Source organism: Phocoena sinus, chromosome 2 (assembly GCF_008692025.1).
Source record: "Phocoena sinus isolate mPhoSin1 chromosome 2, mPhoSin1.pri, whole genome shotgun sequence".
In the NCBI taxonomy this organism is placed as follows: Eukaryota; Metazoa; Chordata; class Mammalia; order Artiodactyla; family Phocoenidae; genus Phocoena; species Phocoena sinus.
Genome location: NC_045764.1, coordinates 164,719,498 through 164,731,963, shown reverse-complemented (window position 1 = coordinate 164,731,963; position 12,466 = coordinate 164,719,498). Strand labels below are relative to the sequence as shown.

At 41.5% G+C, this 12,466-nt stretch overlaps 1 protein-coding gene across 2 annotated transcripts in view; it reads left to right on the top strand.

Moving 5' to 3' along the window:
* The first annotated feature begins 2,491 nt into the window (after positions 1-2,491).
* The window catches only part of NRDE2 (NRDE-2, necessary for RNA interference, domain containing), a 44,767-nt gene continuing 34,792 nt past the window's right edge, over positions 2,492-12,466 (top strand). For both annotated transcript variants that reach the window (XR_004348287.1, XM_032621450.1), the window contains exon 1: positions 2,492-2,596. Coding sequence is in view for 1 of the 2 variants with exons in the window: in XM_032621450.1 (XP_032477341.1) it covers positions 2,533-2,596 (64 nt within the window). In the remaining variant the exon portion in view is untranslated. The remainder of the gene's footprint in view (positions 2,597-12,466) is intronic.

Below are 12,466 nucleotides of genomic sequence, written 5' to 3'. Positions count from 1 at the left end.
AACCTCAGTGCCATTAGTACATTAGTACATCTAACAGAATTAATAAGAATTACCTGATGTCATCTAATATTCTGTCGACTTCTAATTTCTCCATCTGTCTCAAAAAAAGAATTTTTACAATTCTTCCAACCAGAATCATAATGAGGCCGTATATTGCATTTGGTTGATATATCTCTAAAATCTTTTAATCTATTTCAATCTCCCGCCCCCTTAAAGGTGTTGATTCGTTGAAGAAACTGGGTTGTTTTCTATAATTTCCTACACTCCGAATTTGGCTGATTGCTTCTAGGTGGTATGAGCTCTTTAAATTGTTCCTTTACCCATATATTTCTGGTAGCAGTCTTCATTAGATTCAGATTCAATTTTTTTAAAGTCAAGAATACTTCATAAGTGGGTAAATATATTTTCTAACCAGCAAAGACCTTTGAACTTGAGAAGACCTTGAATTCTTTTGTATTTCTAAAATATTTAAAATGATAAATTGATTGAAGTTTGGATATCTCACAAAGGCTTTGAGTCAGACTTGCAGTCACAACTCACATAATAGCTAACTTGTATTAAGTGCTTTCCACGAGCCAGGCACAAGCCTAAGCACTTTACCTCTATGCTAATTTAACTTTCAAAACATTTTGCAGAAGAAACTGTCCACACAAAAAACTTAATCAATTGTCAATCTAAGAAAGAAATGGAAAGTTTTGTTTGAGCCAAACTGAGGATTATAATACAGGAGACAATCTCCCAGACAGCTCTGAGAACTGTTCTGAAGAGATACAGTAGGAGGCCAGAATGTATGTGATTTTGGTGAAGGGTTACATGCAAACTCTCATCTTGATAGAAGGTTACTGCTACTTGGGAGGAAAAGATATCTTAGTTAATGGTTTTAGTGCTTTTCTAATTATTAGAAGGTGCAAGAAACTGGGTTCATAAAATTTTCACCTGAAAATATCTAACTATCTGAGGGCCAGTTCTATCAGTTCTCCCAGAGCACAAAAGTGCCTCATTCTGATGCTTGCCCTGATTTCCTTTCAGGGATTCCTTTCAGTGACTGCAGTGGCTAGCGACTTGATTCTTGTAGAACTGGATGGTGGGCGACATTCTTTATTTTACAATCCCCTCCCTTTTGGTCTTAATTTTGACCAAGGTTTGGGAGGCATTTCGTGACCACTTTGTCCCAAGGTGCCAGGAATGCTCATTCCCAGGTCAAGCAAAGATTTCATTGATAGGCCCCTCAAGGTACTGTTACTGGACTAGGCCCCTTTATCAGTAACCAAAAGCCTCTGGACTGCCTGTCTTACTAGTCTTCTATGGTCCAGGAAATGGTTCCCTCTTGTTGCTTTTTCCCGTATCTAGAGTTACACTACTACAATCATTGATCTTATAGAACTATGTATTTGATCAATCACTTCAAGGCACCTATTCATCATTAATTTTATCTGAGACTCAGTCACACATTTGGTAATGCAGGAAACAATAATCTTATAGAATAGACAGAAAACAAGTAATATAGCTAGTAACATTAAGTTCATAAATATGTATTTAAGCCAAGAACTTCCATAGGTGTGGCCCAGTACTCTCCGCAGGTCGTCTGACCAGTCTGTTCTGCACCAATCACTATCTTTAAGGGAAATGACATATTGGCATTGTACATAAAGTTCACCAAAGATGCCTACACATACAGGGTGAGTGGTGGGTCATAGATGACCCCTTACAGGATTGAGAAAGGAATTTTATCTTCTGAGGAATTACCCAGCTGGCACCAGAAAAAGAAAAATTGATCTTTATGGCTGAGCAGGTAGTTCTGCCATTGCGGAGGTCTGGTTAACGCATAATGCAGATGCAGGATGCACACTAGATGGGAGGGAGGAGGTACAAATGGGCAGAGAAAAAATTTGTTTAAATTTTTATCTTGCCTTAAAATACAAATTTTTATTTCATCAAAACTGAAGCTTAGGGCTTCCCTGGTGGCGCAGTGGTTGAGAGTCCGCCTGTCGATGCAGGGGACACGGGTTCGTGCCCCGGTGCGGGAAGATCCCACATGCCGCGGAGCGGCTGGGCCCGTAAGCCATGGCCGCTGAGCCTGCGCGTCCGGAGCCTGTGCTCCGCAATGGGAGAGGCCACAATGAGAGGCCCGCGTACCGCAAAAAAAAACCCCCAAAACCCCAAAAAACCCCTGAAGCTTAGGGAATTTGATTTGACTCAGTTAGGAAGCCATGATGTGAACTCTGGGGTGTAATCAGAATCCCAACTTCCTTGAACTTTCTGCTCTGAACAGTTGCACTTCCAGTCTCAGCATTTTCTGGTCCTCACAGAAGCCTGACGCTACTAATTACTGGGAAGTGGTCCCTTCCGCCCCTCCCCCATCACGCCCCGTCCCCTTTCATTCCGCCCCGCCCCCGCGGTTTGGGTACAAGCCAAAGGACCGACGGGAAAACTACACTTCCCAGAGTGCACACCGACCGCAAGGGCCTTACTACCGGCCTCGGCTTCCCGCCGCCATTTTTGTGGAGTGAAAAGGCGGTGTGGCCTGTGATCATGGCGCTGTTCCCGGCCTTTGCGGGTGTTAGTGAGGAGCCCGAGAGCGGGAGCCCCAGGAAAGGTAAGCACACAAAAGGGATGAAGAAGGTACTTGGTGGGCTTAGGGCGGAGTTTCTCGGGCCCAGGTCTCGCCCTTGCCTTGGATTTGTTTATTCGTTTGTATCCCAGAGTTCTCCGCGGCGCTGCAAAGCCTTGTGGGAGGAGCAGCGGCACTCGTCCGGGTTTCTGGGCTGGAGTTGTAGAGTCCAAAAAGAGAAAGACCAGGAGAGGCCTCGGAGCCGGGACTTCCATGTAATCATATTGTTGAGTCCCGTTTTCTCCCCCCAGCCTCAGTTACTTCACCTGTAAAATGGAAACAATGGTACTCCACATTTCGGGGAGACTCCTGATGCAAATGCTGGGTGTTCTTATTACAGCTTTTTTCCTTCTCTGTTCTTCTTATTTCTGAATTGTTTATTGGACTCATATCTTTTGGCAGACCAAGAGCTAGAGAATTAGGATCCAAAGGCTAATCAAACACAGTTTCTCTCCAGATGGGCACAGCTGCTGGGAATAAGAACTAACGTTTATTTATTGAGGGTCTACTGTAGGTCAGGTAATGGCATTACATATTTTATTTAAGCCTTAAGCGTTCCCAGGTCTGCATTGTTAAAAGCTGTGGCACATAGTGAGTTGTAATTTAAAGTGATTAATCCTAAATCATGCCCTTATGTGGTAGAGTCCAGCTGTGTCTGACACCTTTATCGTATCCTGTCGTAATTCCTACATTTCTTTTTTTGGTATACTTCTCATAATTGTGAGTAATTTCTTATATAACTCGTATAATTTTGGTCATCCTTTACTAGACCGTAACATCCATGTAGTCAGAAACAGTGTTTGTCTATTCATTGCAGCATCGTTAACCCCTAGCACAGGCCCAAAGTGTAGTAGGTGTTCGATAAATATTAGCTGAATGTACAGACCAATAGTAAGTACTTAACAAACAAGTAACAGTACGTACAAGGTGGGATGTTATAGATGACACAGGTGAACCAGCGGAATAATGACTTCTGTGGGGAAGTTCAAAGAAAGCATTATATAGGAGCTAACTTTGGAGATGGGTCTTCAAGAGGGTAGATTTGGACAAAGAGATAGTGGAAGGGCATTCCAGGGCCTTCAAAGGCACACACGAAGGAAAACATGAGACGTCTGCAAAAAACTGCAGGTAGTTCAATTTGTCTGGAAATGTAGAGGTGTAAGGAGGCACCTTGGGAAATATGGTTGGAACTGGTGATGAGGGATGGTACTGACTTGAATAACAGGCCAAGGATTAATCCTTTTATTTTGGGAGGGTGAAGTGGCAGGTTTACAGGGGAGTGTTGCTCTTGTCATTTATCTTAACCAGTGTTTATTGGACATCTTCTGGGTACCCAGCCTCGGGGTAATGATTGTAAAAGAGCTTTTTAAATTTATTTATTTTCGTTTTGTTTTTTTTAATTTTTATTTTATATTGCAGTGTAGTTGATTTAAAATGTGTTAATTCCAGGTGTACCACAAGATGATTTAGTTATACATATATCTATTCTTTTTCAGATTCTTTTCCCATATAGGTTATGACAGAGTATTGAGTAGAGTTCCCTGTGCTATACAGTAGGTCCTTGTTGATTATCCATTTTATATATAGTAATGTATATATGTTAATCCCAACCTCCTAATTTATTCCTCACCCCCCACCTTTCCGCTTTGGTAACCATAAGTTTGTTTTCTAAGTCTGTGAGTCTGTTTCTGGTTTGTAAATAAGTTCATCTGTATCATTTTTTAGATTCCACATATAAGTGGTAGCTTATGGTGTTTGTCCTTCTCTTTCTCTGACTTCACTTACTACGATAATCTCTAGGTCCATCCATGTTGTTGCAAATGGCATTATTTCACTCTTTTTTATGGCTGAGTAATATTCCATTGTATATATGCACCACATCTTCTTTATCCATTCATCTGTTGATGGACATTTAGGTTGCTTCCATGTCTTGGTTATTGTAAATAGCACTGCAGTGAACACTGGGGTGCATGTATCTTTTCAAAATATGGTTTTCTCAGGGTATATGCCCAGTAGTGGAATTGCTGGGTCATATGGTAGTTCTATTTTTAGTTTTTTAAGGAACCTCCATACTGTTCTCTATAGTGGCTGTATCAATTTACATTCCCACCAGCAGTGTAGGAGGGTTCCCTTTTTTCCACACACTCTCCAGCACTTATTGTTTATAGACTTTTTTTTTTTTTTTGCGGTACGCGGTCCTCCCACAGCCGCGGCCTCTCCCGTTGCGGAGCACAGGCTCCGGACGCGCAGGCTCAGCGGCCATGGCTCACGGGCCTAGCCGCTCCGTGGCATGTGGGATCTTTCCGGACCGGGGCACGAACCCCGTGTCCCCTGCATCGGCAGGCGGACTCTCAACTACTGTGCCACCGGGAAGCCCTGTTTATAGACTTTTTGATGATGACCATTCTGACCGGTGTGAGTTGATACCTCACTGTAGTTTTGATTTGCAATTCTCTAATAATTAGCGATGCTGAGCATCTTTTCATGTGCTTTTTGGTCATCTGTATGTCTTCTTCGGACAAATGTCTATTTAGATTTTGTGCCCATTTTTTCTTTTTTTTTGATTGGGTTGTTTACTTTTTTGATATTGAGCTGTATCAATATGAGCTATATGTATGAGCTGTTTGTATATTTTGGAGATGAATCCCTTGTCGGTCACATTGTTTGCAAATGTTTTCTCCCATTCTGTGGGTTGTCTTTTCGTTTTGTTTATGGTTCCCGTTGCTGTGCAAAAGCTTTTAAGTTTAATGAGGTCCCATTTGTTTATTTTTGTTTTTATTTTCATTACTCTAAGAGGTGGATCCAAAAAGATATTGCTGCAGTGTATATCAGAGTGTTCTGCCTGTGTTTTCCTCTAAGAGTTTTACAGCATCAGGTCTTATGTTTTAGGTCTTTAATCCACTTCGGGTTTATTTTTGTGTATGGTGTTAGAGAATGTTAAGAGCTTTTTATAAAGTACTGTATTTAAAAAAATTTAAACACAACATTATTAGCCATAATGAAATTAACTATAATTCTTTAATATCATCTAATTGTCAGTTAATGTTCAAATTTCCAGAGTTGTTTCAAAAATGGCCTTTTACAGTTGGTTTCTTCAAGTCAGTATCCAAAGAAATCCAACACTGCATTTTGGATATGTCTCTTAGGTCTTTTTAAAAAATATAAAACAATTTCTCCCTCCCTTCTATTTTCCCTTGTGATTTGTTGAGGAAACTGCATCATTTGTCCTATAGACATTTCCCACCAAAGCCTTATGGTGTCATTTAACATGCTTCTCTACCCTAGCATTTCCTGTAAACTGGTAGTTAGATGTAGAGAGTTAATTAGATTCAGGGACAGTTTTTTTAGTTGAAAATACCTCATTGGGTGTGCTCTACACTTGCTGTTGAGCCAAATCAGGAAGATGAGCTGTCCAGGTTTCTCCCTTTTAGTAGTAAGATTGATCAGTGGATTCCTGGATGGCCTGATTGATCCATTATGAAGCTGCCCATCAGTCTTTCACCTAATGATTTTTGCAGCCATTTATGATTATTGCTTAGATCCACCATTTCATTGGGGTTACAAAATGGTATTTTCCGTTTTTAGCATTCCTCCTATATTTATTAGTATCAGTTATCCTATAAAGAACTTTTTCTCAACACTGTTGGGATACCCCGAAACACTGTTGGGATACCCCGAAATACAGTTCAGGCAGGAAGGACAGGATGAATACTTGGTTTGTTCCTTTTGTCAGTTTACAGAATAACAAGTTTGGGTCTTGGCACCTTTTAGAGGTGACAAGTGAGGTGTTTCTCCCCCCACCCCCTTTAATTATGAACTGATGAATTTTTAACATACTTATATTTCAGTCCATTGCGAATACTGTTTTCTAATGCTCAAATTGTCCCATTTTTGGCTAATGGGGCCTTGATCAAGTTGGGCCTGTGTCTTTTTAGCATAAACCCGTTGTCTTTAATCACTTCCTTGCTTTCTGCCCTAAAAGCTGCTCAGAGCTCATCGCTTACATGTTTTATTATGGCCTGGAATTGACCATTTCTCAAAGGAACCCTGGTTTCTTTTAGTGGAAAATGGTATGGGTATGTTAAAACCACAAATTGGATGTTGGGAATACTCATGGCACTGGGTTGTCATTACTTCTAAACATTTTCAATGGCCAGAACCAGAAAGAGAAAAAATACATCATGACTTCATACTGATATTTCTAATCCAAGTTTAAGATTATGAGATTTTTAATTGATTTCTTTGATTTACTATTTATATTCATTTCCTCTTATGCTGAAAATATTAGTTCTTAGTGTCATTAGTCCAATTATGTATAGGTCCAAAATAACAATAGTAATATGACTAATACTGAATAGTTCACTATTTCTTTATGGTTCTCTTTGTCCTTACGCTGAATCCCACAACCCATCTGCTGTCAAATTACTGTGTTTTAAATTCACTTGAAATAATTCTCTGTGTGGTTTCATTACCAATTTGATATACAATTAGGTATATTTGTTTTTAACTTTGGGGGATTGTGTTTTTCTTCTTTTTGATTTGGTCCCGTTTTGTAATGTTGTGAAACATTTACGTGGTTCTAAAGTTGAAAATATGTATAACCCAGTTATTTTCGGAGAATAAACCTCCATCTCAATTCTCCAACTTTCCCCTACAGTTTAGAATTATTAGTAATCAATGATATCCTTCCATTTCTTTCCTCCTTAACATGAGCAACTGCATTTCCGTTCTTTCTTTTTTTAAATTTTTTGTTTTTTTATTAAAGTATAGTTAATTTACAATGTTTCAGATATGCAGCAAATTGATTCAGTTATACATACATACATATATATATATATATATATACTTTTTCCAATTCTTTTCCATTATAGGTTATTACAAGATATTGAATATAGTGCCCTGTGCTATACAATAGGTCCTCATCGTTTCTCTATTTTATATGTAGTAATGTATATCTGTTAATTCCAAGTCCCAAATTTATCTCTCCTCCCCCCTCCACTTCGGTTTCTTTTTTTTTTGCGGTACGCAGGCCTCTCACTGTCGTGGCCTCTCCCTGTCGTGGCCTCTCCCGTTGCGGAGCACAGGCTCCGGACGCGCAGGCTCAGCGGCCATGGCTCACGGGCCCAGCCGCTCCGCGGCATGTGGGATCTTCCCACACCGGGGCACGAACCTGCGTCCCCTGCATCGGCAGGCGGACTCTCAACCACTGCGCCACCAGGGAAGCCCACACTTCTGTTTCTTCAATGCATATAATTCTGCATTTTACCTGAAATCCCAGATATCACTCTACAGTGGAGTGTAGAAGTCTTGCTCACTTCTTCTGACTGGTCCACAGAGCTCCATGGTGTGGATGTCACATACTTTATTCTGAGACATTTTGACTGTTTCGGGTCTTTTGCTGTTAAAAATAGAAGCACTGTGCTTTTGGCCTTACACTGTAAAATGTGATAAAAATGTAAGATGGTGTTAGTACTGGCGTGTGCAGAGTTTCAATTAAAAACAAAAACAAAACAGAAACAAAAAACTCCTGGACAGGAAAGATGAGCAATACCAAAGCAAGTGAGAGAGGCTCTGTTCGCCGCTCTCTCGGTACTGTTAAGAGTTAGGCCAGGATTTAAGCAGGCATCATGCTCAGTAAGTGTTTTGGGGAGGCTAAATTCAGTAACATTCATTCTGTCAACAAACAGGTATCCAGCGCCTCCCTTGTGTTAGGAGCAGCAGAAAGACCTCAGTGTGTGATCCCTCCAATTCTCGAGCTTTTCTTTCTGCACCATCAGATTTATTAGGCTTGTCTACTCTAAAACATTGTTGCTTGGGGGTTGAATATTCAGACAGAGTTGGGCTGGAAGATATGAGGCATATGAAGCAGGTTATTATTTATATTGGGGGAAGAAACTACACACATTGTCTTTTTACCTGAAACCTGCTCTTCTTCCTGTGTGCACATGTCAGAAAATGGCACCACCATTCTCCCAGGCCAAAACTTAGACACATACCTCAACTTCCTGTTCCCCCCATTCAGTTCTTCATCCAGTCCTTCCAAATAACTCTTAAATTCGTTAGTTTCCCTCTATTCTCACTGCCACTGCATAATTTTCACCACAGTCATCCCCTGGATTATTACAACGGCCTTCTAAATAGTCACTCCCTGAACCACTCTCCACACCATAGCCAGAATTTTAAAACTACTTATTTAAAAACACTATGTGTCTCTGATATAAATCGTACCAGTGTTTTCTTAGGTCAGTCTCCCAAGACAATAGGAATAAAAACAGAACTAAACAAACGGGACCTAATCAAACTTACAAGCTTTTGAACAGCAAAGGAAACCATAAACAAAATGAAAAGACAACCCACAGAATGGGAGAAAATATTTGCAAATGATGCGACCAACAAGGGCTTAATTTCCAAAATACACCAACAGCTCATACAACTCAACAGCAAAAAACCAAACAACCCAATTGAAAACTGGGCAGAAGACCTAAATAGACATTTCTCCAAAGGAGACATACAGATGGCTGATAGACGCATGGAAAGATGCTCAACATTGCTAATCATTAGAGAAATGCAAATCAGAGCTACAATGAGGTACCACCTCACACTGGTCAGAATGGCCATCATTAAAAACTGTACAAATAACAAATGCTGGAGAGGGTGTGGAGAAAAGGGAACCCTCTTATACTGTTGGTGGGAATGTAAGTTGGTCAGAAGGTAAGTTGGTGTAGCCACTGTGGAAAACAGTATGGAGGTTCCTCAGAAAACTAAAAATAGAACTATCATATGACCCAGCAATGTCACTCCTGGGCATATATCTGGACAAAACTATAATTCAAAAAGATACATGCAACCCTGTGTTCATCGCAGCACCATTCACAGTAGCCAACACATGGAAACAACCTAAATGTCCATCAACAGATGAATGGATAAAGAAGATGTGGCACATATATACAATGGAATATTACTCAGCCATAAAAAAGAATGAAATAATACCATTTGCAACAACATGAATGTACCTAGAGATCATTGTACTAAATGAAGTAAGTCAGAAAAAGAAAGAGAAATACCATATGCTATCACTTATATGTAGAATCTAAAATATGGCACAGATGAACTGACCTACAAAACAGAAAGACAGTCATAAGAGAACAGACTTGCGGTTGCCAGGGGAGGGGGGGTGGGGGAGGGATGGATTGGGAGTTTGGGGTTCGTAGATACAAACTATTGTATATAAAATGGATAAACAACAAGGTCCTACTGTATAGCCCAGGGAACTATATTCAGTATCCTGGGAAAAACCATAATGGAAAAGAACATTAAAAAGAATGTATGTGTATAACTGAGTCACTTTGCTGTACAGCAGAGATGGGCACAACATTGTAAATCAACTATACTTCAATAAAAAAAAAATTTAAAAAGACCACTATGTGCCATTCACTGGTCTAAATGCTTTACAAATACATATTAAGTCACTGAATCCTCATAACAACCCTGTGAGGTCGGTATTATTGTCGGCATTTTTAGGGAGGAGGAAACGGGCACAGACGCAGGATTTGAGCTCAGGCAATCTGGCTTCAAAACGTGTGCGCTTAAACACTACTCTTTGCTGCTGATCTTTTGAACCCTAGGCCTGATTTTGTCACCCTTGCCACAAACTCAAGCATTTCCCCATTGCTCCTAGGGTAAACACAAACTCTGATAGGGTTTTTTAGGCCCCTGAACCTCTCCGGCTTCATTTTGCTCCCCCCCCCCGCCGCCCCCTCACTCCCAGTGGTCCAGCCATAGCAGCTCCCTCCTGTTTCCCAGAGAGTCATGCTTTCTCACTCTCAGGCCTCTGTATAAGCCATTTCCCCTGCCTAGATGCTTCCTAGGAGCATATTTGCTTACTTTTTTTCCTCATCCTTTAGGTCTTATTGAGCTGTTCTCCCGGGCAGCTTTCTCTGATCCATACCTAGTTTGGACTAGGGAACCCAGCTGTGTGCTCTCATTATACCCTGTAACTTTTCTTTATCTTGGCGTTGTCTAATTGCATGTAAATGACTGCCAGTGTGTCCGCTCCCTGAGGGCTGTCCTGGGTTTGTCCATGCCTGGCTCTCAGGGAAAAGGTGATGGATGAAAGGAGAAGACTTGGAGAGATTAGTCTTTTTGTTCCGAGTTGCACAACTAATGAACTTTAAAGCCAGTGTTTGAACGCACGTCCTTCTGACACCGGCAATTGTATTATAAACCACACTGTGATATTGGAACTTTGGGGTTGTTTAAACATTACCTTTGGGATCCCTGGGTCTCTTCAAATTGTAGCTTAGCTCTGTGGAAAGGCTGACTTTGCTTGGATTCTCTGTACTCACCGTCTTAAATGCAGTTTAGTCATGTTTGCCAGTGCTGTTCGTACGAATGCTTGTGCTCTCAGATGCTGTCAGGAATCAAGTGTTTCCATCAAAACAAAGAGCTTGGCTCATTCTTTTTAAAGGAATAACCCCCTTCCCTAATATATATGCTGTAGAGCCCTAGAAAGGTCTTTTGAATTATCACTGAAGGGGTGGTGCTTCCCTCTGAGTTCACGTAAACTCATAATCAGTGCTATTTTGTTATACAGGTTTCCCCCACTATCTGAAGGTAGAGCAGCGTTCCGATGAAACCTGTCCTAAGCTGAAATGGTGTACAGTGAAGAAACAGTTACTTCAGGACACATCTTGCTAACGGATGCACAGAGTAAATCAGGATAAAGCACAGATACTCACAGACATAGTTCAAAGCTGTGGCGGCTTGATGCTGAGCTCCTTCCTGGGGAAGGAGCTTGGTGAGGCCACTGTTGCTTCTTGGGGTGCTCACTGCCTCTCTGAAGGCTCGCTGCAAAACAAACACTGAAGGCTACTTTTGCTTTTTGCCTTTTTTTTTTTTTTTTTGTAAAAGTGAAAATCCTCTTCGGATTTTGGCTAGTGAAAATAGGTACTAGTTGAAGGTCTTTCATAAGAGGAAAGTGCCGTAAAGTGAACTTTGGAAAAGCAGGGGAAAGCCTAATACAATGGGGAATGGGTGTAGAACAAGGATATTTTATCCACCTGTGGTTCAAAATTTGTTTTTATTTTTTTACCTTTTTAATTTTTTAAAAAATTATTTATTTTTGGCTGTGTTGGGTCTTCGTTGCTGTGCGCGGGCTTTCTCTAGTTGCGGTGAATGGGGGCTACTCTTCGTTGCGGCGCACGGGCTTCTCATTGCGGTGGCTTCTCTTGTTGCGGAGCATGGGCTCTAGGTGCGCGGGCTTCAGTAGTTATGGCACACGGGCTCAGTAGTTGTGGCTCGTGAGCTCTAGAGCTCAGGCTCAGTAGCTGTGGCGCAGACTTTGTTGCTCTGCGGCATGTGGGATCTTCCCGGACCAGGGATCAAACCCGTGTTCCCTGCATTGGCAGGTGGATTCTTAACCACTCTGCCACCAGGGAAGCCCCCAAAATTTGTTGTTTTTTTTTCTTTTGCGGTACGCGGGCCTCTCACTGTTGTGGCCTCTCCCGTTGCGGAGCACAGGCTCTGGACGTGCAGGCTCAGCGGCCATGGCTCATGGGCCCAGCCGCTCCGCAGCATGCGGGATCCTCCCAGACCAGGGCACGAACCCGTGTCCCCTGCATCAGCAGGCGGACTCCCAACCACTGTGCCACCAGGGAAGCCCCAATGGCATGCTTTTAACAATCAAATTTGTTCAGTTCTGTAAATTAGGTGCTGGGGGTACAGGGATGCAGAGATATGATTCAGATCCTCATTCACTTTACTTACTCAACAAATATTTATTGACTCCAGTTACTTTGTACCAAGGTACTATGCTAGGAGTTGGGAATACAGGAGTGAATAGTCATGGCTCCTGCC